We start from the raw sequence: 19,797 nt of genomic DNA on the forward strand, positions 1-19,797 counted from the left end.
AATGCTCTTTGCCTCTCTGTGATCTTTTTGCTACAAAATCAGAGTGACAACTTTATCTCACTGTGATTTTGTAGTAAAGAGGTCACAGAGAGGCACGGAGCATTATCAATCATGTTACTGCTCCATGTCTCTGCTGTCCGGAGCGGGGCTTGGCTGTCATTCATGCAGCGGATGACATGCACGGCATCCGCTCGTGTGAAACAGCCCTTAGTTTCTAACCATTTATCAACCAATTTAGACCATCTACAGGGTTAGTAAATCTGACCCGCTGTGTTTATTTTGGATACTTTTCATGGTGTGGATCTGAAGGGGTTAAGTGGGAGGTTCATTGTATGTTCTCATCAGAAAGCAGGCTGATTCTATATAAGACAGGATAAGGCTACCTCACTCCTTACCCTGCTATACCCAGGCAATTAACTAGACTGCATTGGTTTGTGGCTGCTGCTGCTTTCTAAATTAATTTGTTAGAAAGAACAGAAACGTGTCTTGCTGCAGAGTTCAAATCCAGAAGTATCTGCAACACTTATTATATAAGGACATTAACTACTTTATACTCCTCCCATTTTAAGTAATGGCTGCACCTGGGTGAGAAAATGTTGATGCTGCCACCCAGACACTTTCCTTCTTTTAATGATCCTGCAAAGACCTGCGCACTATTCTCCCTTCCATGAAACTGCCACATAATAGACTACTGCAATGCTGCCTGCATCTCAAAACCTGTTGCTCTTCTGGCTGCTTGTTGTTGTATCACCCCCTGCTGTAGGCATGGATGGGTTAGATGCGATCATGAGGTCTCACTCTCTGCCACTGATCCGCACATTACTGGACCATAGGCCTTTAAAGACTCACATGGCAGCAAAACATGATCTGAGTATACAGCACCTACGCTTTATGCTGGAACTGTACAAGAAGTCAGCGGATGGAGATGGAAGACCGAAAGCAAGCAGACCAGCTGTAGCTTCAGTGAGACTTGTAAGGCCTGTCAGTCAAGCACCTTTTACTGCGGGTGAGAGCCACAGAGTTTTTGGGATAAAATTATATAAGGCCTTATTCACACTGCTGTTTCTGCTTTATGTTATTGGTTTATAATCTGTTACTTGAAAGGTAAGCAAAATATATATGACTATGGACTTATTCACACAACCATTATACTCTTGTGTGCTGTCCAGTTTTAAAAACAAGCAGCAAATGGACCGATACAATTCAATGGGGCTATACTACTAACCGTTTTATTTCATGGATCCATATGCCCATTCTGAGAAACTCGCCACTCTATTTGGCAGATCAGACTATCCTAGCTTTCACAGTAACATGGATCAGGCCGTGACACATTTGAGTTATTCTAATGTATGATACAGCTGGAACACAGACATCTATGTAAATGGATAACTAATTAGATATGTATTTAGGGGGAGATTTATCAAAACTGGTGTAAAGGAAAACTAGCTTAGTTGCCCATAGCAACCAATCAGATTCCGCCTTTAATTTTTCAGTGCTCCTTTTGAAACTGAAAGGAGGAATCTGGTTGCTAGGGGTAACTAAGACAGTTTTCCTTTACACCAGTTTTGATAAATCTCCCCCTTAATATTTAAAGGGCATCTGTCAGCAGATTTGTATGTGACTGAAACTGTCTGACCTGTTACATGTATGGTTGGCAGCTGAAGGCATTTGTGTTAGTCCCATGTTCATATGTGCCTGCATTGCTGAGAAAAATGATGTTTTAATGTATGTAAATGTGCCTCTAGGAGCAACTAGGGTGGCCACTGGCTTCACCCCATAAAGCCAGACCTCACCGGTCACGCCCCCAAACTTTTGAACCATGCACTATTTTTCCTGTGCTCAGTTAAGCCACGCCCCATAGCGGGCAAAAAAAAGGTGGCTGGAGAACTCTCAGACCCACAATGCTGCTGTCCGAACGTGAGCTACTGAAAAGGAGGACATCCCTGTGTCCATCCAGGCCCTGAGCCATACGGAGGACAGGGGGTCTAAAAGCCGGACTGTCCAGCCTAAAACCGGACATGTGGCCACCCTAGGAGCAACAGTAAAAATATTGTCCAGTGACCGCCTAATGTACTTCCAGCCACATCAAAATTCTTTTCTGTCAGGTGAATGCCTAATGTTTGGGGCCTGTACTCCCCTGGCCTAAAATCAAATTTATCTAGGCTCCAGCAGGGCACATTTTTGAGAGTTTCCCTTTAAGACGCATAAAAATGGCGCCTGATTAAAATACATGTTTTGTGGTAATTTTTGCCATTGATCCCCCTCTGGTATGTCACAGTCCATTTTGTGGGACTATTTGTGCACTTCTAGCAAGTATTTGGTGGCTGCAAATATGACCTGAAGGATTTTCAGGTTTGCCTGCCTTTAAAGTCAATGGTGCCTGCTGCGAACGCCCGGTTTGTGAACAGTCCTGGCCGATGTTCGTCCATCACTACACAGCATCATAAATTACAATGATGCTGTACACGTTGGCCTTCCACTAGAGGCTCCATTTCCTCTGCAACTTCTGCACATTGATAGGTGTAATAATGTTTACACCATCTGGCCCTGTCAAAGTGGAGAGGGTGCGAAAATTGCAGAGAGAGCAGAGCCTCTAGGTGTAACAGCAATGCTTCCATTGCTCCTAAAAGCTCATTTGCATATATTAAAACACTATATTTCTTAGCAATGTGGGCAAATATGAACCAACACAGTTGACTTAAAAGGGTTTTTTCCATCTCCTACAATGGGGGCATATTGCTAGCCTTAAAGCTGCCAAATGGACATGCAACAAGTCAGCCAGTTTCATGGCCACAAACCTGCTAAGGCGAGATTTCCGCGCGGGTGCAATGCAGTAGGTGAACGCATTGCACCTGCACTGAATCCTGACCCATTCATTTCAATGGGGCTGTGCACATGAGCATTTTTTTTCATGCATCACTTCTGCAATGCTTTAAAATCGCAGCATGCTCTATATTCTGCGTTTTTAACGCAGCCCTGGCTCCATAGAAGTGAATGGGGCTGCGTTAATGCATTGCATCTGCAAGCAAGTGCGGATGCAATGCGTTTTTCACTGATGGTTGCTAGGAGATGTTGTTTGTAAACCTTCAGTTTTTTATCACGCGCGTGAAAAACGCATCAAAACGCATTGCACCCGCGCGGAAAAAACTGAACAACTAAACGCAATTGCAGCCAAAACTGACTGAACTTGCTTGCAAAATGGTGCGAGTTTAACTGAACGCACCCTGAACGCATCCGGACCAAATCTGTCACGCTCGTGTGAACTCAGCCTTACAGATGACTTTCAATTAGAGTTTAACGGACACCTGGATGTTCAGGTTCGTCTGAACTTTGGAAAAAAGTTCGAGTTCGGGATCCGAACTTGACCCCGAACCCCATTGAAGTCAATGGGGACCCGAACTTTTGAGCACTAAAATGGCTGTAAAAATGTCATGGAAAGGGCTAGAGGGCTGCAAATGGCATCAAAATGTGGTTAAGAGCATGACAAGTGCTCTACAAACAAATGTGGACTTTAAATAACATAAAATGCTTAAAAAAAAATAATAATAATTTTGATCTAGGAGGATCAGGTCCATATGGAGTAGGAGGTTGAGGAGGCGGTGTAGGTGAAAGCGGCGGTGGAGGAGCAGGAGGTAGCCAACACAGTTTTTTGGTTTAAAATTTTATTTTTAAAGTTGGGGTACACCCCCAAAACATTGGGAAATATAACCTGTGATAACCCCCTCCAGTCACACGTTCAGACAATACACTGGCTGCAGGGCAGGCCAGCACCTCCAAGGGGTAAAGGACAAGCTCACGCATGTGCTCAATTTGGAGACCCAGAAGTTGCAGGGTCTGACCCCTGTCAATCAGTTCGTGTAGGCATGTGCACACTTACTGCCCCACCATGTCGCACGTCCCCGTGATGTTCACGATCCAATTTGATATCTGCTCTATCAACTTTCGGTGTTTTTATGCGTCTACCATGGTGATTACAGGTGGCGGAGAATTAGGGTTCCAGGCCAGAGAGGGAGCGTGAGAAAGAGAGACCACATCAAGGGAGGATTCATTTTTTCAAATTTAAATTAGAGTTGAAATATGGGAGAAATTATTAAAGCATAAAAGTGTGAAAACTTTTCAAAGTTTAAGCATTGAATGAAAGGATGTGATGCGCATTAATTACTGAATAATTTATTCCCTGTCACCTATGCATAGCAGGTGTTCATTCACATCTAAAATTGTATAATGTCAACCTAATGTAACAGAAAAATTATTGAAATGTATTAAGCTGTCAACTAGGTAGAGGTATATTACACCCACAATATATAACTGACAATTTTTTGTTTGTTTAACCTCTCTACTAGGTATAGCAGTGGTACTATACACACTAAAATTGGTGAATTTCACCCTAAACTGTAAATGCAAAGTAGTAAAATTATATAAAGTAAAACCCGTAAAAAAAAAATTTATGAGGTTGAGTTCCACATGGAGTAGGAGTTTGAGGAGACGGTGGACGTAGCGGAGTAGGTGGAAGCGGCGGTGGAGGAAGACGAGATAGCCAACACATGTTTTTGGTTTTAATTTAATTTTGTAAAATTAAGGTACACTCCAAAAGGGTGTGAAATATCCAAATTACAAACGGGAGCAATTGTGCTGCATTATAACAATGGCTGCTTGGTGCCGGTTTACATGTCTATTCTGCACCAAGTACGGACAAGTCCTGAGGGATCCATGCCTGGTTCATTTTCATGAACGTGAGCTTGTCCACATTGGCTGTGGGGAGGTGGCCGCGCTTGTCTGTGATGACGCCCCCTGCCGTGCTAAACACACATACAGATAATACACTGGCTGCAGGGCAGGCCAGCACCTCCAAGGCGTAAAAGGGCAAGCTCAGGTCATGTGCCCAATTTGGAGACCCAGAAGTTGAATGGGGCAGACCCGTCATTGAGTACGTGTAGGTGTGTGCACACATACAGCTCCACCATGTTGGTGAAATGCTGCCTCCTGCTAAGATGTTCCATATCAGCTGGTGATGCTGGTTGTTATGGCGTGCTAACAAAGCTTTCCACATTTCAGCCATGCTAACCCTGCCTTCTGAGGTGCTGGCGGTGCCCCAGCTGTGTTGGCGACCTCTTCCTAGTCCTCTGCCTTCGCCTTGTGTTTCCACTGTGCCCCCGCTGTCAGGTGGGAATGCCACCAGCAGCGCGTCTACCAGCGTGCACTTGTACTCGCGCATCTTGCGATCACTCTCCAGTGATGGAATTAAGAACTGTACGTTGTCCTTGTAACGGGGATCCAGCAGCGTGGCCACCCAGTAATCAGCGCAAGTTAGAATGTGGCAAACTCGGCGGTCGTTGCGGAGACACCGCAGCATGTAATCGCTCATGTGCCAGGCTGCCCAGAGGCAACGAAAAGCTGTCCTCTGTGGGACTATCCATCTCCACCAGACGGAATTACAGCATTTCAAAATCAAGTAATTTAGAAATGCTGGCATTCAGTGCTAGGGATCGTGGGTGGGTAGGGGGGTACTGCCTCTTCCTCTCCAGTGTTTGGGATATGGAGAGCTGAATGCTTCCGTGGGACATTGTGGAGATGCTTGGTGACCCAGGTGTTGGTGTTGCTGGCATATCCTATGTTTGCGGGGTGCCAGGTGGCACTGTCACTCCAGAGGTGGATGAAGAGGCCGCGACTGCAGCAGAAGAGGAAGCAGGAGGAGCCAGAGACCTTTCTTGGTTTTTGAGGTGTCTACTGCAGCTCGTGCTTTGCACTTAAGTTCCTGGTCATGCAGGTTGTGCTCAGGTTGAGAACATTTATGCCTTGCTTCAGGCTCTGATTGCACAGCGTGCAAACCACTCGTGTCTTGTCGTCAGAACATTGTCTGAAGAACTGCCACGCCAGGGAACTCCTTGGAGCTGGCTTTGGTGTGCTCGGTCCCTTGCTACGGTGGGCAGTAGGAGGCGTACTGTCTAGAGGACGGCCGCTCCGCTTTTGCACCCTGCTCCCTCTTCTGCTGTGCTGGTGGTTCTGTGCGACCACTGCCTCTTCCTACGAACTACATAGGTCACTCGCATGACCTTGATTCCATGTGGGGTCGAGGACCTCATTGTCCTCCACATCATCTTCCACCCAGTCTTCACCCCTGACTTCCTTGTCTGTCTGCACACTTTCGAAAGCCCCCGCAGTTGGCACCTGTGTTTCGTCATCATCCGAGACGTACTGAGATGGTCCTCCTATGTACTCATCTTGAAAAATAAGTGGTTGGGCATCGGTGAACTCAATCTCTTCCACTTCTGGGGCAGTACTAGGTGGATGGCCCTGGGAAACCCTGCTAACAGAGTCATCAAAAATCAGAAGAGACTGCTGCATGACTTGGGGCTCAGACTGCTTTGCTGATTTGCAAGGGGGTGAGGTGAAAGACTGATGGACATCAGCTGCAGGTGACAACTGTGGTCTTTCAGCAGGAGACTGGGTGGGAGACAATGTGAAGGAACTGGATCCACTGTCAGCAACCCAATCTATCATCGCCTGTACTTGTTCAGGCCTCACAATTCGTAGAGCAGCATTCGGCACGACCAAATACTGCTGCAGGTTTTGTCGCCTACTCGCACCTGAGGAAGGGGTTTCACTTGTGTGTGTGTGTGTGTGTGTGTAGCTGGCACAGATCAATCACGTCCTCTCCCTGCAAAAGGAGCTCCACCAGCAGCACCACGATCTGGGCCACGTCCCTTATTTGACGCTCTCCTCATATTTTTCTAATTTAGGATCTTGCCCTAAATGGGTGTTTAATAGTAGAATAGAACGACAGTTTGTAAAGGGTGTATCTCACATGGCCTGAACCAGACTAGGCCTCAATAAAATATTTTTTTTGCCCAAAATTGTGATTTGCAATGTCCCAAAAGCTCCGATGCAGTGCTGGTGTACTGAGCTTGCATAAAATGGCCGCCCGCGCCGCCGCCCACCTAACTAACAGAATTCTAAAAGGTTTCTTTTTGTCAATTAGCTCAGGGCAGGGTGAAACGATTGTGCCCTGCACCCACACAACTATTTGTCCGTAGATCGCTGTGTTAGATTCTCTCCTATTCTCTCCCTGAAATCACAAGTCCAGCAGCATCCTCTCCCTACACTTGTAACAGCAGAGTGACGTGCAGCGCTATGTGATTCAAGCTTATATAGAGGCTGGGTCACATGCTGCTCTGGCCAATCGCAGCCATGCCATTAGTAGGCATGGCTGTGATGGCCTCTTGGGGCAAGTAGTATGATGCTTGTTGATTGGCTGCTGTGCAGCCAATCAACAACTGCTAAGTGTTGTGGCTAAAAAATATCTAGCCTCAGCACACTATTGTCTCACGACCTTTTGGACATTTTGGATGCAGGCTACAGTTGTGCCGAGACTCCAATTGGGTAGTTTAGGTTTATTTGAATACATTTTTATGAGAAATTAAGATGCTGTTCCGTTTTTTGAAATTACTGCTGTGAACAGTTGCCTTGTTACATATGCTTGTTACAACTGCAGAAGTGATTCTCAACCACATATAAACATGTCATTATTGCATGATGTGTGACATAAAGGGGTTATCCAGTCACAGACATGTTAGATCAGGCCTTGCAGGATGACAGGCCGAACTGGATGGACAAATGTCTTTTTTCGGCCTTATGTACTATGTTACTATGTTACTATGTGATGTGGAAAAAATCTTGCAGACATGCAATACTTTGGTCCCTGATGTGAACCAAACGCACCCATTGAAGTCAATGGGTTCATGAAATATCATTGACAACACAGATGACATCCGTGTTTAAAGTTTTTTAATGACGACTGATGAGAGATGCTCTGGCAATTCGTTTTCAACTGAGCAGTGTCTACGGGACACAGGGCAAAAAACAGACACAAGGACCACACATAGATTCTACACAGATGAAACACGGACAGATTTTTTTATTTCATGGATGTCAAACGGACATGGAAATGGGAATGATGCCTAAGGCCTTGTTCATATTTCCATGTCTGATATCCATGAAAAAAATCAGTCCATGTTCCATCAGTGAAGATGCTCGTGAAGGATCTGTATTTGGTCCCTGTGTCCGTTTTTTGCCTTCTGTCCCAGAGCATCTCCTACCAGTCAGTGAAAAAGAGATCAAACACAGCGGGGCATGTTTGGTTCGCATCATTGTCCAAAGTAGTGCATGTTTCATTAATAAAATACTTTTGTGTGAACAGACACGTTAAAATCAATGGGTATGTTTGCTGTCAGCAGAAAATGCAGCAAGCACATCGGTGAAAAATGGAAATGTGACCGAGGCCTGAGATTTATTTGTTTTTGCTGTTTTTAACATTTTTGTGCTGCCTTTCTTTTATATATAACCAGAATAATAGCAACGGAGCGAGGCGCAGATATAGCGTAGTGCGGACTGACTTAGGGGGAAGACTGTAGGCTAGTATGGGGTTAATGTGGCTGGGATATGGTATTGTAAGGGGTTGGTTTGAACTAAGGACAGGGTGGAGTTGGTAGGTTGGCAGGCTGTATATAAGATATAGAGGGAGGGGTTTTGGGCAGTTGCCAGTTTAGAGCCAGCGTGTTTGTGTGGTGTCATGGCCTCGCTGGATGAGCGGCTAGCGGTGGTTAGGGCTGCTGTTGAGGTACACGGGGCAGAGTTGTAGTGTCCCACTAGGTAGGGGTGGGCACTACACAAGGGTGAATTGGGTCACGTGTTACTTCTGCTCACAAGGGACAGTGATATTATATTTGTCTATGCATTTAATGTATTTTTCTATGTGTTATTACATGTGGTGTTTTCCCTGTTACATGCATAGCAGGCCTATTTGGGTGTAGTTAGACATCCTAGACACTAGAGGGAGATAGGGAGCCCCTAGTATAAATGTCCAGGCCCAGACAGGGAGGAGTTATGTCATAGTCAGGAGTCTGTGGAGACAGAAGTGAGAAGGCACCAGCCAGAAATATGCTGAGGGCCTGCTCCTGACATGCAGCTGGATAGTCCAGGTTTCTAGTTGCACCAGGAGGCTAGAAAAGGAGTACAGCCTGCCTGGAGACCAGTAAATCCAGCTAGCACAGATGAAGTAACCCCAGTAGTAGGAATTGACCTCCTGGGAGAAACCTGCAGCATCCGTCACAACAGGAATAATACAACCAGCTCAGAGAAGTAAGCTGAGGCAGAGGTACTATAAAATAAAAGCAAGGGTCAATACTGGAGGAAGATTTAATACCAAGGATTAAAGCCAGCATCTGGGCATCCAGGCCTTGGGATCCAGCCAGCTAGAATAGCTGAGGGGATAGTGCAACATAGTTCTGCGAAACATTAACTGTTTACCCTCCAAGTATCTTGCAAGATTCATACCTGCCATATTGTGAAGTAAACCTGCTGTGGCATTTGTGATATAAGGGACTACATCATTATCAACTGTCTGTACAAAGTTTGGTTTACCATACCATCTGTGTACTCTATTACTACTACTATAAATCGGTGTGCCACCGTTACAGGCACTGGCGTCACGATCCTTAAAGGGACCTTGCCTCAGGCACTCAAAATACCTGCAACATCCAGGGCACCTCATCCACCATCAGGCCCAGAGTGTGCCCCAGAGGAACTTGTGTCTACCTCTCCTTCACTGCCGCATGCCTGCCCAGGGTTCTCCTCTAAAAAGTGAGTAACCCTCGATTGCCCATAACCGTGACCTCACTATCGCAATACCCTGCAGGTCTGGTGTGCTGCAGAGTTACTTCAGAAGACCATTCAGTCTGCTCTGAATCCCCCCTCTCCACCTGTTATGGCTGCTCTTACTAGCAGGGCTAGGAGATCCGTTCCCCCTGAGCGCTTGAGCCCCGAATCTACCCCCACAGGTCCGCTGACGCCTTAGGAGCCTTGCCAGGGACTCTCCTCTGCGGTCTGAGGTGTCCTTTTCCAGACAGACACTCAGGCACAGCGATAGGAATCCAGTATCGTCTGGCAGGCCGGCGGGAGAGAGTCGGGCTCGTCCCAGGCCCGTCTCCCTTGCTGCGGGTGGGGGGGGGGAGCATTTGCGTGCGGCTGTATCCCCGCAGGGAGCGAGCCAGGAGGGTCTTACCTAAGGCGCGTGGAGGCAGTGCGGCCGGGCTGCCTGCTAGCTTGGGCCTTCCGGCTGGGGAGGTAGTGGCGTCTCCTGCGCTGCGGCAAGTGGATTCTGGCCGGCTGCTTCAGAGCAGGAGGTCCAGGAAGCGCGGTGTAGCTGGTGCAGACGAGAGAGCATTGTGGCCCCTAGCGGTAGGTCGGCGACACTGCACCCTTTCGGTTACAGGAGCAGATACTGTGGCTCCGCCCCCTGATCTGTGGCATGAGGATACGGCTTGCAACGGCTGTGGAGTCTGGTCCGGTAGGGGCAGGAATGATGGGGAGACTGCGGCCATGTGATGAGGCCCCCATGGCAGTGATGAGGACGGTTACCCTCCCCCCTCGTCAGCAGCAGGAGGGGGAGGCATCACAGCTGGAGGAGTGCGAAGTGGATGCAGGAGAGGATGCAGCGGCAGGCCGAAGGGACATTTAGTTGCTGGAAGACGCCGTGCCATACAGATCGGACACGCCAGTGGTGACGCCTGAGAGAGGACCTGCGGCTGCCGGAGGATCCATCCTGGGATGGCCAAGTGAGAGGACGTCATGTCAGATTCCTGTTGGGGGGGATGGGGCTTCTGTACAGCATAGTGGGGGGGGGGTTCTGAAGTTTTGGCGCGGGAGGTTTTGTCTGGTATGCTGTCATTGCTGTTGTGGTTGGGAACCGGAGCACCTGCATCCCCGGCGTCAGTTTGGGCGCCTGTGCAATCGTTGGGGGCGCTGGAACAGGGGATGGTACGGGGTTTAGTTGGGGCTGGTGAGAGTGTTGTCGCTGCCGGTTTGCAGGCCTCAGGATCGGGAGTGGTGGCTGGGGTTAGAGGTGACGTGGGGGATGGTGTTCGGTTGGCAGACGCAGCAAAAGGGGAAATATGTGTGTTTTGAGGGACCGCTGGGGGCTCACTTGAAACAGGAGATTAAGGATAAGATATGGAAGGATGAATATGTAGAATTTTTTTCGTTGCTTCCTTAGGTATGACGAGCAGTTCCGGCAGCGGAAGGCGGTCAGGCCTAGCATACGGTGGGATCACAAGGACATTAGTCCTTGGATGCGGTTGATGGCGGCGCCTAAGGGTGGTTCTCAGCCCTTTCGTGGATCAGCTGGGGGTCCCTCGGCCTTGGAATTTCAAGGGGAGAATAGAAGGGGTATTGCAGGAATAACTAAGGATATGGCAGGTTCTTGTCTGATTGCCGGTACAAGCATGAGTGCTTTGGTTGCGGTGGCGCCCATAGTTTGTCGCTGTGTTTCAGGCGAAGGAAGGGTAAGGGACCCGAGGTTACGCAGAAGAGGGGTGACGTCGGTGAGGGTGGAAGAGATGAAGCCCTATTTAAGGAGGTATCCAAATAGGGAGGTAGCTCAGTTGTTGGCGGGGTTTACTGGGGGTTCCGTTATTCCGTGTAGTTTAGTTGGGTCGAGTATGTCGTCCTGGAATTTGTCCTCAGCGTTGCGCCATCTGGGTGTTGTGAGGGATAAGATTGAGAAGGAGGTGGCGGCTGGTAGGGTTGTAGGCCCCTTTACTGAGTGTCCCTTGCTGGATTTGTGGGTGTCCCAGTTGGGTTTGGTACCTCAGAAGAAGCCCAATAAGTTTAGGCTTATTCATCATTTGTCCTATCCGCAAGGGGGGTCGGGAAATGATGGTATAGCTGATGAGTTGTGCTCCGTTTCGTACACATCTTTTGATGCGGCGGTGCGGTGGGTTTGGCGTTTCGGGCAAGGTGCCCTGCTTGCTAAAACGGATATTGAGGCTGCTTTTCGGTTGTTGCCCATCCACCCGGATAGTTTGCATTTACTTTGTTTTTAATGGGAAGGTTGTTTCTACGTTGATTGTTGTTTGCCGATGGGCTGCACGATTTCTTGTTCATTGTTTGAATCGTTTAGTTCTTTTCTGAAATGGGTGGTGAAACAAGAGGCGGGATGGAATTCGGTTTTGCATTATCTGGACGATTTTTTGTTCTTGGGTCCGGCCGAATCCACGGTGTGTGCCGTTTTGTTGCATACGATGGAGCGAGTGTCGGCGAGGTTTGGGATCCCTTTAGCGGAGGGAAAAACGGAGGGGCCTTCCACGGTCATAAAGTTTTTGGGGATTGAGATTGACAAGTGTGGCAATGGAATATTGGTTGCCGGACAACAAGGTGTCTGATTTGTTAAATGAGTTTGTCTTCCTACAGAGGGCTAAGAAGGTCCAGCTCAAGCGGGTTCAATCGGTCTTGGTCAAATTGAATTTCGCTTGTCGTATTTTGCCGATGGGACTTTTTTTTTGTCGTCGTTTGGCGCTGGTTACAGCGGGGGTTACTGCCCCGTTTCATTACTTGCGGTTACCGGCTGCAGTAAAGGAGGACTTGGCGGTGTGGGAGACTTTTCTTGGGAAGTACAATGGGCGGTCTATGTGGATGGAGGCGGCGATTTAGTAGTGTGGATTTGGAATTGTTTTCGGATGCGGCAGGTTCGTGTGGATATGCTGTTTTTTGTCTGGGGCAATCGAGTGGGGAAGCATGGCTGGTGGATTGGAAACGGGCTGGCTTCCTTAGCAACTTGGTATTGTTAGAACTTTTCCCTGTTGTTTTGGCTACTGAGTTATGGTGTTGAATTTACTCAGGCATCTAGTGTTGAGGGGTTTGCGGTTGAATGCATGTTTTGTTGCGGTGCATGTCCCGGGAGTAGATATCTCACTGGCTGATTCCCTTTCTCGTTTTCAGAGGCATCGCTTCCGCAGCTTGGCGCCGGGTGCCGAAGTCCAGGGGTTGCCCTGTCCCCAGTGGCTCTGGGGCGTGGCCTTGGAGTGTCAGCAGACCTGATTAGACAGTCGCTTAGTACAGGTACGTGGTTGGCCTACTCCTCGGTGTGGTCTTTGTGGGAGGAGTTGATAGAGCGGGTAGGTGGTTGCAGTTCGGTTGATGATTTTTGGATGTTATTGGTTTTTGGGTGAGTACGTTTTATGCTGCGGGTTTGTCTTTCTCGTTGCGTCAAAGAGGGTAGCGGCGGTGGCTTTTTGGTTGCGACTACGGGGACTGGCTGATGTGTCTAAGTGTTTTGTGGTTCGGCAGGCGTTAAAGGGTTATCGTCGTGGAGGGACACTCGAAGGCCAGTTTCTTTTGCGGTGCTGCAGATGTTGTGGGAGAGGGCAGGGTCTGTTTGTGTGTCCGAATTTGAAGTGCTTTTGTTTAGAGCTGCGTTTTTTCACTAGCCTTTTTCGGAGCCTTTCGGAATTGGCAGCAGCAAGTCGCACTGGTGGTGGTGTTTGTTGCGGGAGGATGTAAGGTTGTGGGAAGGTGGTTTGCGGTGTGTAGTACGCAAGTCTAAAACTGATCAGGAAGGAAAAGGTGTGGTTTTGTGGCTTAGGCCGTTGTGAGGAATTTTTGGGCGTGCAGCCCGAAAGAGCGGGTGCATTGTTCACCAGGACGGTTTGCGGTTGTCTTGCTTTCAATTCATATCTGTTTTTAGAAAATGCTTGTTGGCTGCGGGTTTGCCTGCTACTGACTATGTATCACATTCATTTCGGATAGGAGCAGCAACTGAGGCAGCCAGGTGGGGGCTGGAGGAAGAGGTTATAAAGCGTATTGGGCGCTGGGAGTCGGATTGTTTTCAATCTTATATTCGGCCTCATCTTTTATGAAAGGTTGTTGGGAGGGGTTGCTGAGAGCGAGGATCGACTTGGCGTTTGTGGTTATGGTGCAACTCTGTTTATTTTTTGTTTCAAGGGGTGGCGCCTTGTCTGGCATGGATTTTCGGGCACTCGTACGTCCATTAGGGGGCCTTACGAGCTGATGTTAGTCGGAACAGACGCCAATTGGGTTTCCCGACAGAAGAGCTGCTAATCCGGTGGATTGGTCTCCTTTGGAGGCGGGTTTTGCCTGAAATTCATATGTATGCCACTTTAGATCGGCCATCTGATACATTAGTGCTCCATGTTGGTGGCAACGACCTGGGGGTGCGGTGATCTCGGGATGTAATTCGGGATATTAAGTTGGATGTGCTGCGCTTATTGTCGGAATTTCCGGATTTGTTGGTTGTATGGTTGGAGGTGGTTGTGAGACATTGTTGGCAGTTGGCCAGGTCGGTGGACTGTATCAATAAAGCCCGGGCTAAGTTGAATAAAGAGGTAGGGCATTTTGTTCGCAGGCAAGGTGGTTTAGTGGTACGTCATCGGGAATTGGAGGCCTCAATTCTTGTGAGCAGATGGTGTGCACCTTAATGATGTAGGCATTGACATGTGGGCATTGGGTATTCAGGAAGGTTTGGAGACAGCCCTTTAAGGTGTGGCGGAATGCCCACAGGTGAGGCGTCACCGGTGGCCTTTTGGTGGCTGCTTGATATGGGATCCTGGGGAGCATTACAATTGTTAAGAGATGCATGACAGGTTGGAGCCTGCATCTCATGTGGTTTGTTAATGCCGAGGATGGGGCTCCTGTTTGGGCTAAAAGGCCTACAGGGGGAGATACTTGTATACTTCAACGATTTGGTGCCTTTGGGTCGGTGAGTGGGGCCAAGCGTAAGTTTGAAGTATGAGGTGAGAAGGTTAAGGAGGATACCGCTTGTTTGGGTTGCCCTCCAGGATGATTGTTACGGTGCAGTAGGTGATAACGTTGAAGGATGCGTCAGTGCCTGTTGTTGTTGTTATTATTATTATTATTCATGTTATATGGTATAAGATGTTGCTTATAATGTGTGGAATAATAAAGTTTATCTGTCATGGTAATTTTCACCAAAGCATGTCCGTGTCGGTGTGATTATTTAAGGGGAACAGGTTAGGTGTTAGTAGAGGAAATTCTTCCATCCTATTAAGTCATTGTTAAATTCACTAAATTGTTAATTTTTTTTCCCCATAGTGTTTTGGTGTTTTAAGGTGATGTGAGAATGCCTGAAAAACATTGAGTTACAACAGTAGCAAAGAAATCCTTCTGTGCCCTGTGTTTCCCATTTCCTATAGACCTTCAGCTAATATCTGGAGTTGGCATTTTTCCAGCAAAGAACACTGCCAAAAACTTCACTAAAAACCTAGTGTTGTCGAGCACCGTAGTGCTCGGGGGCTCGGGCCGAACACATTGGGACGTTCAGGCACCTGAGTATAATGGAAGTCAATGGGAGAACCCGAGCATTAAATCAAGTATCCCCTGCTCTGAAGAGGGGATGGTGCCTGGTTCATAGGTAAATGTCAAATTGATGGAAACGCCACCGAAATGGTTCTGGAACAGCATGGGAAGGATGTCTGGATGCATCTTTTACTCGCAGGTCACTGCTGGGAACTATGTTGCCACTTTTACAGACTGACAGTAATACGCACAAAACCGAAGGAAAAAAATAAAAAAAAGTTTAGAGGAAAAATTTATAGGAAACATTCTTTCCTGTATATTTACTTGTATATAAAGTGCAAGTGCTGCCAAAAATTACAAGGAAGAGGCACAACCTGTATATCACATAAAAGAGGGCCTCATTCACATTGTGGTACAATTGTTCAGGTAGTGGGACTCCTCCTACACTCATAAAGCCTATGCACTAAGTTAAAGGTCTGCCAAAAAATTACAAGGAACTGGCACTACAATACACCCTTTGTTACACATAAAGGAGGGCATCATACACAGCCTTGAAATATTATGATTGATGGCCTGCTGGTGAGCCTCAAAAACATTTGGAGCAAGGGCCTGCTGATCTGACCATCTAAAACATTATGGGCGACAGCCTGCTGCCGCTTTTAATGACTCTAGATAACCTGGGGAGGATCGCACGTCCCCGTGATGGCGACGATCCATTCGGATGTCTGCCCTATGAACTTGCAATGTTATTTTCAGCCCAAACCATGTACATCATGGGTAATGGGGGAATCGTGGTTCGATTATAGAGAGGGAGCCTGAGAAACAGCTATGGCTACCACATTCAAGCAAGGCAGTATTCACGCAAATTACCTATTGGGTATATTTAGGTGAGGGCCTGCTGGTGAGCTGACCCTGTAAAAGATTTTAGGTGTGAGCCTGCACCTGAGCTGACCTGTAAAACTTTATATGTGAAGGGCATATATGTGAAGGCATTGTATGTGACGAATAAGCATCTTGATATGATGGAAGAGGAGGATGAGAAAAGGAAGATTCAACCATATACCCTTTTTTGTGGAAGGGGTGCATGGGAATACAGTGTGTTTAGTACATTATAAACAACACAGTTAATGTGCCTTTATGTTCAGCCGCTTTCCTCTGGTGGAGTCGAAGTCATGGTTAATCCAGGCCTTGTTCATTTTTATGAGTCAACCTGTCAGCATTTTCAGTTGACAGACAGATATGCTTATCTGTTATAATGCCACCAGCAGCACTAAATTCCTGCTCCGACAAAACGCTGGCGGCAGGGCAGGCCAGCACCTCCAAAGTGTAGTGCGCCAGTTTGTGTCACGTGTCCAGCTTGTACACCTAGTAGTTGTGAGACACTGAGGGATCATTGAGGACGCTGACATGGTCTATGTACTCCTTAACCATCTTCCAAAATGTTTCCCTCCTTTTGACACTAGGACGCACATCAGGGTGAGGGTGCTTGCGGGGTGTCATGTTGCCCTGCTGCTCGCCTTCTTTATTTTAAATGTGATATATGCTTGAAAGTATGTCACACGTACAGTAGCGTAGGATTTGGAAGTGTATGTGCCAAAAAATTTACAAAGGTATTTGTGATGAGGAAACGTTATACAGGACATGTACCACAGGTAATGTCACAGTTCGCAGTCTCTACGGAAAAAGTGTACTGGATGTCACTGATATTTTAGGGTTGCTCACACTTTAAACAGGAGATGTGGTGTAGATAATTTAACTGTCCGCTGGGGACACAGTCTACGGAAAAAGTGCACTGGAGTTCACTGCTATTGCTATTTTAGGGATGCACACAATTTACACAGGAGATGTAGCCCAAATAATTTAACTGTCCGCAGTGGTCTAAAACATGGTATTTGGCGCAGGATGCGCTAAAAATATATATTGCTGCTGTCACACACAATAGTTCTTAAAAGGACTTTCGGGTCTCTGAAAAGTTTTAAAATCTTCCGATCACACTCCCTACACTGTCTGTCCCTTCCTATGCACAGCTCTCCCTAACACTGAGCACTTTAGCACAGGTTGCGCTACAAACATATATTGCTGCTGTCTCACACAATAGTCCTTACAAGGACTTTTGGGTCTAAGAAACATTTTTGTAGAAAAATTACACTCCCTACACCCTCTTTCCCTTCCTATGCTCAGCTCTCCCTCACTTCGAATGAGCCGAACACACGTCATCGGCACCCGATGGCGCGTTCCGGCCAGCCAATCACTGTAATGCCAGTAGCCAACATGGCTACTGGCATTACAGTGAGGGCAGTACTTACCTGCACGTTTATTGTCTCCTTGGCAGCCGCAAAACGTGCGGGGAGGAGATTCGAGCATAGCATAGCGATGCTCGAGCCGAACTGGTATTCGCCGAGCCGAACTGGTATTCGGCCGAGCATGCTCACTCAACACTAGTGAGCATACATTAAAATTGACTTGAATGGGTCCGTGATCCGTCCACATCGCAAAAAATAGAACAAGTTCTATTTTTATTGCGGTGCAGAAGCACCACGGAAAAACTCCATAGTGCTTCCGTGGGGTTCCGATCCACGCTACCGTTCAAGTGAATGCGGAGTGCACACGGGCTGGTGCCGTGTATTGCGGACCCGCCATATGCGGGATGCAATATTGCCATGGGCACACAACATTCGTGTGCAAGAGGCCTTAAAGGAGGGGTAAATATGATAGCATTTCATTCAGTCCATTGTATTTTTTTTCTAGGATTATCATATTGATGACCTATCCTCAGGATACTGGGAGTCAGACCCCCATTGATCAGCTGTATAAAGTGGCTGTGGCACTCTGTGAATAGGACTGAGTTTTGCCTTGGCCATGTCAGTGATGAAAGTGATATCACATGGCCTAGGCGCAGCTCAGTCTATTCAAGTGAATAACCTCTATAAAATGGATGATGCTGTACTTTGTAAACAAGGAGGCCACAACGCTCACTGGAGTGCTGTGGTCTCTTCAAACAGCTGATCGGCACGGGTCCTGGGAGTTGGACCCCCACCGATCTCATTGATGACCTATCCTGATGATGGCAAATGAAGAGAGGTAGCGGCAGCATCTCCAGTGAATCCTTTATTGGATGGACTTTATAGACCATAAAATCAAGCAGAAACGTTTCGGCTGTATCCCAGCCTTTGTCAAGCCTGCTTGATTTTTTTGGCACACTTTCTGTAAAGTCCGTCCAATAAAGGATTCCCTGGAGATGCTGCTGCTACCTCTCCATTTGCTATATGGTAGACTACTGAGGATCTGTGGTCATGGCTCGGCTGTTGCATTACCGGTGTGGCTATTTATGTCCATGGGTGATGCTCTACAAACACTTTTGTCTACTTTCCTGAGGATAGTACTAGAAAAACTATTTAAATAAGAGTTAATGATTAGCAATTGAGCACCCTGCCGTTATCATCCCTATGTCTGTAGTCATATAGATTTTACTGGCTGACAAGTTATATGATTTGATCTTGTGACTTATGTATAAATTTATATATGACTTGGATATAATTTATTTATTTTTTGCAGAAAAGAAATGGAGGATGCAAAATCTTAAATTTATTCTACAGAGCATGAAAACAGAGGAGCTGGTAAAGGTAACTGTGATGTTTCCCCAGACAATGTATTTTGGAGAAACTTACTACACATGTAAGGTGGATCTTCTGCCAAGTGATGGTCTATTCTATAAGACAAGAGTTCCACCTGGAATGTTGGTGTGGGCTGAGACAGATATCACTTCCCAAATCAAATCTCTACTTGCGGATGCAAACCGAAGTTTACATGTCCAACTCATATGTCGGTGTATTGGCATGCGTAATACAAGATCGCTGGCTGTTTCAGCCTCCCACATTCCTTTCTTACTCATCTACTTTAATCCACAATTCAATAATCATTCCACAGAGAAGATTTTAACTGCATTTTCAGAAAAAGCTGTGCCACATGTGTTGAGAAGGAAACCACGTCAAGTGGGGACTTTTGGCATCAAGCTTCCAAAAATTTCCAACCAAAGTGAACAGCTTAAGAGTCATTGCTCTCTACATCCATTCTGGGTTAGTTTTCATCAACTAGGATGGGATCACTGGATTATTGCACCACACAGGTACAATCCTGGCTACTGCAAGGGTGATTGCCCCAGACTCTTACATTCAGGGTATAATTCACCAAACCATGCCATTATTCAGAACTTTATTAATCAGGTGGTTGATGCAAATGTACCACGTCCTTCTTGTGTCCCTTACTCGTATGGGCCAATCAGTGTCCTTATGATTGAACCTGGAGGAAATATCCTTTATAAAGAATATGAAAATATGATTGCAGAATCATGCACCTGTCGGTAAAAGAACAGGGGCTGTCAGTTAAGAAAGCAAAAGAAAAGAAAGCACTTTATAAAGCTACATTATTAGCCTACTTGAAAATTCATGTGTAAATACGTGTGTGTGTGTTATTTAATGAGTCAAGGTTTATATGATGTGACTTATGAGCAGGTCTTTTTCTATGGTTGTGTAACTTTATTCTTCTCCCACCCCAAACTGAAAATAAAACTTCACTTTTGTAATTCTATGTATAGATTTTAGTGGTTTAAGATGTATAGAATTCCCTAAAATATATTTAGTATCTGCCATCACAAAATATAATCAGACTTAAAGGGGTTGGCTCATTTCA

At 46.7% G+C, this 19,797-nt stretch overlaps 1 protein-coding gene across 1 annotated transcript; it reads left to right on the plus strand.

The window, feature by feature from the left end:
- The first annotated feature begins 696 nt into the window (after nucleotides 1–696).
- On the plus strand, nucleotides 697–19,472 carry BMP15 (bone morphogenetic protein 15). The gene is made up of 2 exons (XM_044268556.1): nucleotides 697–1,006; nucleotides 18,664–19,472. The coding sequence occupies exons 1-2, from the start codon at nucleotides 697–699 to the stop codon at nucleotides 19,470–19,472; spliced, it is 1,119 nt and encodes a 372-aa protein (XP_044124491.1).
- The last annotated feature ends 325 nt before the right edge of the window (nucleotides 19,473–19,797 follow it).

Source organism: Bufo gargarizans, chromosome 9, assembly GCF_014858855.1.
Source record: "Bufo gargarizans isolate SCDJY-AF-19 chromosome 9, ASM1485885v1, whole genome shotgun sequence".
Lineage (NCBI taxonomy): Eukaryota > Metazoa > Chordata > Amphibia > Anura > Bufonidae > Bufo > Bufo gargarizans.

Bases quoted from the DNA above. Each gene is read 5' to 3' on its own strand.
- BMP15 (XM_044268556.1), top strand. From the start codon at position 697: ATGCTGCCTGCATCTCAAAACCTGTTGCTCTTCTGGCTGCTTGTTGTT. The intron at 1,007-18,663 runs GTGAGAGCCACA...TATTTTTTGCAG, and splicing joins TCAAGCACCTTTTACTGCGG to AAAAGAAATGGAGGATGCAA.